We start from the raw sequence: 2500 nt of genomic DNA, 5'->3' as shown, positions 1-2500 counted from the left end.
CTACACCTCTCTACGATTCCATTCCTCTTTCTCTCTCCCTATCCCAAACAAACACACATTCTCTCTTTCTCTCCCAATTCCCTCCCTGTCTCATTTTGTTCCCCATGACAGTGAGTCATAGACAGATATCCCTTGTGAGAATCAGTTAACAGTGAAACTCAGCTCAAATACCTTCTTTATCTGAGTCCTGTGGACTCTCTCTCTCAGCTATGTCAGTTGGGGACTGGTTTAAGAGGTCAACGAGGATTTTTGTGAGGGGGATGTTTGAGGAGACAACAAGAAGATAAGCAAGTAACGGTGTATGCATGTGTGTCTGTTGGTCTGTCTGTCTGTCTGTCTGTCTGTCTGTCTGTCTGTGCGTGCGTGCGTGCGTGCGTGTGTGTGTGTGTACTCACTGTCGACAACTGGTGCGCTACGGTCATGGACCTGTAAAACCTTCTTTAACCTGGCTCCTTTCTGAATGTCTACTAACAGGGCGTTCCTCCCTCCTCTTCCTCCAACACTCTGGAGACTAGGAGGGTCTGGCCGAGACTAGAGGGGGGGGGGGGGAGAGAGAAAACATATACATGTTCAGCTATTAAAGACTACCAAAACCCACTGGATTCTCCAATTACATTGAAAGAACTACAATATAGGCCAAAAATGGCCTGTGGTGTTGATGGTGTCCGAAATGAAATGATAAAATATACAGACCACAAATTCCAATTGGCTAGACTTAAACTCTTTAACATCCTCCTCAGCTCTGGCATCTCCTCCAATATTTGGAACCAAAGACTGATCACCCCAATCCACAAAAGTGGAGACAAGTTCTGGTGCTTCTGTCCCCAACCAGAGGGCCTACAGCAGCACCTAGATCTTCTGCACAGATTCTGTCAGACCTGGGCCCTGACAGTAAATCTCACTAAAACAAAAAATAATGATGTTCCAAAAAAGGTCCAGTTACCAGGACAACGTATACAAATTCCATCTAGAAACCGTTGCCCTAGAGCACACAAAAAAACTATACATACCTCAGCCTAAACATCAGCACCACAGGTAACTTCCACAAAGTTGTGAACGATCTGAGAGACAAGGCAAGAAGGGCCTTCTATGCCATCAAAAGGAACATCAAATTCAACATACAGATTAGGATCTGACTAAAAATACTGGAATCAGTTATAGAACCCATTGCCCTTTATGGTTGTGAGGTCTGGGGTCCGCTCACCAACCAAGAATTCACAAAATGGGACAAACACCAAATTGAGACTGCATGCAGAATTAGGCCGATACCCAAATATTATCAAAATCCAGAAAAGAGCCATTAAATTCTACAACCACCTAAAATGAAGTGATTCCCAAACCTTCCATAACAAAGCCATCACCTACAGAGAGATGAACCTGGAGAAGAGTCCCCTAAGCAAGCTGGTCCAGGGGTTCTGTTCACAAACACAAACACACCCCACAGAGCCCCGGGACAGCAACACAATTAGACCCAACCAAATCATGAGAAAACAAAAAGATAATTACTTGACAGCGTTGGACTTGTAACCCGAAAGGTTGCAAGATTGAATCCCCGAGCTGACAAGGTAAAAAAAAATCTGTCGTTCTGGCAGTTATCCCACTGTTTCTAGGCCGTCATTGAAAATAAGAATTGGTTCTTAACTGACTTGCCTAGTTAAATAAAGGTACAAAATTATAATTTTAAGAAATGTGGCCCTAAACAGAGGGTACACTGTGGCAGAATACCTTAACACTGTAACTGACACAAAATTAAGGAAAACTTTGACTATGTACAGACTCTGTGAGAAAGGCTGAAGGCCTTGCTCTCAGGAGAATACAGGCTATGTGAGAAAGGCTGAAGGCCTGGCTCTCAGGAGAATACAGGCTATGTGAGAAAGGCTGAAGGCAGACCTGGCTCTCAGGAGAATACAGGCTATGAGCAACTGCCCACAAAATGAGGTGTAATTTATGACCATAGAAACAAATCAAATTTTGATAAACTCCCATATTTATTGGGTGAAATACCACAGTGTGGCATCACAGCAGCAAGATTCACTGGACTTTACGCAAACTGGAAACCACATATCCTGAGGCTGCATTTATTGTAGCTGGGGATTTTAACAAAACAAATCTGAGGACTAGGCTGCTGAAATTCTATCAACATATTGACTGTCCTTCTTGCGCTACTAAGACTCTCGGCCATTGCTATTCAAACTTCCGGGATGTTTACAAGGTCCTCCCCCTCGCCCTCCTTTCAGCAAATCTGACCACGATTCCATCTTGCTCCTCCCGTCCTATAGGCAGAAACTCAAACAGGAAAGTGCCCGTGCTTCGTACTATTCAACACTCGTCTACAATGTCAACAGTAACTAGACGGCCCGTTAGCAACAGGTCTCAACAACATTACCAACAGTAACTAGACGGCCCGTTAGCAACAGGTCTCAACAACATTAACAACAGTAACTAGACGGCCCGTTAGCAACAGGTCTCAACAACATTACCAACAGTAACTAGACGGCCC

The 2500-nt window shown here is 44.2% G+C and overlaps 1 protein-coding gene across 1 annotated transcript in view; it reads right to left on the bottom strand.

Annotated features, from left to right (window-relative positions):
- The window catches only part of wipf3 (WAS/WASL interacting protein family member 3), a 25467-nt gene that overhangs the window by 14943 nt on the left and 8024 nt on the right, over window positions 1–2500 (bottom strand). Inside the window, exon 3 of the mRNA XM_036971730.1 lies at window positions 396–531. Coding sequence (XP_036827625.1) covers window positions 396–531 — 136 coding nt within the window. The remainder of the gene's footprint in view (window positions 1–395; window positions 532–2500) is intronic.

The sequence above is a fragment of the Oncorhynchus mykiss genome, chromosome 32, assembly GCF_013265735.2.
Source record: "Oncorhynchus mykiss isolate Arlee chromosome 32, USDA_OmykA_1.1, whole genome shotgun sequence".
NCBI lineage: Eukaryota > Metazoa > Chordata > Actinopteri > Salmoniformes > Salmonidae > Oncorhynchus > Oncorhynchus mykiss.
Note: the sequence above shows the minus strand (reverse complement) of the source record. Positions and strands in the feature narration are given on the sequence as shown.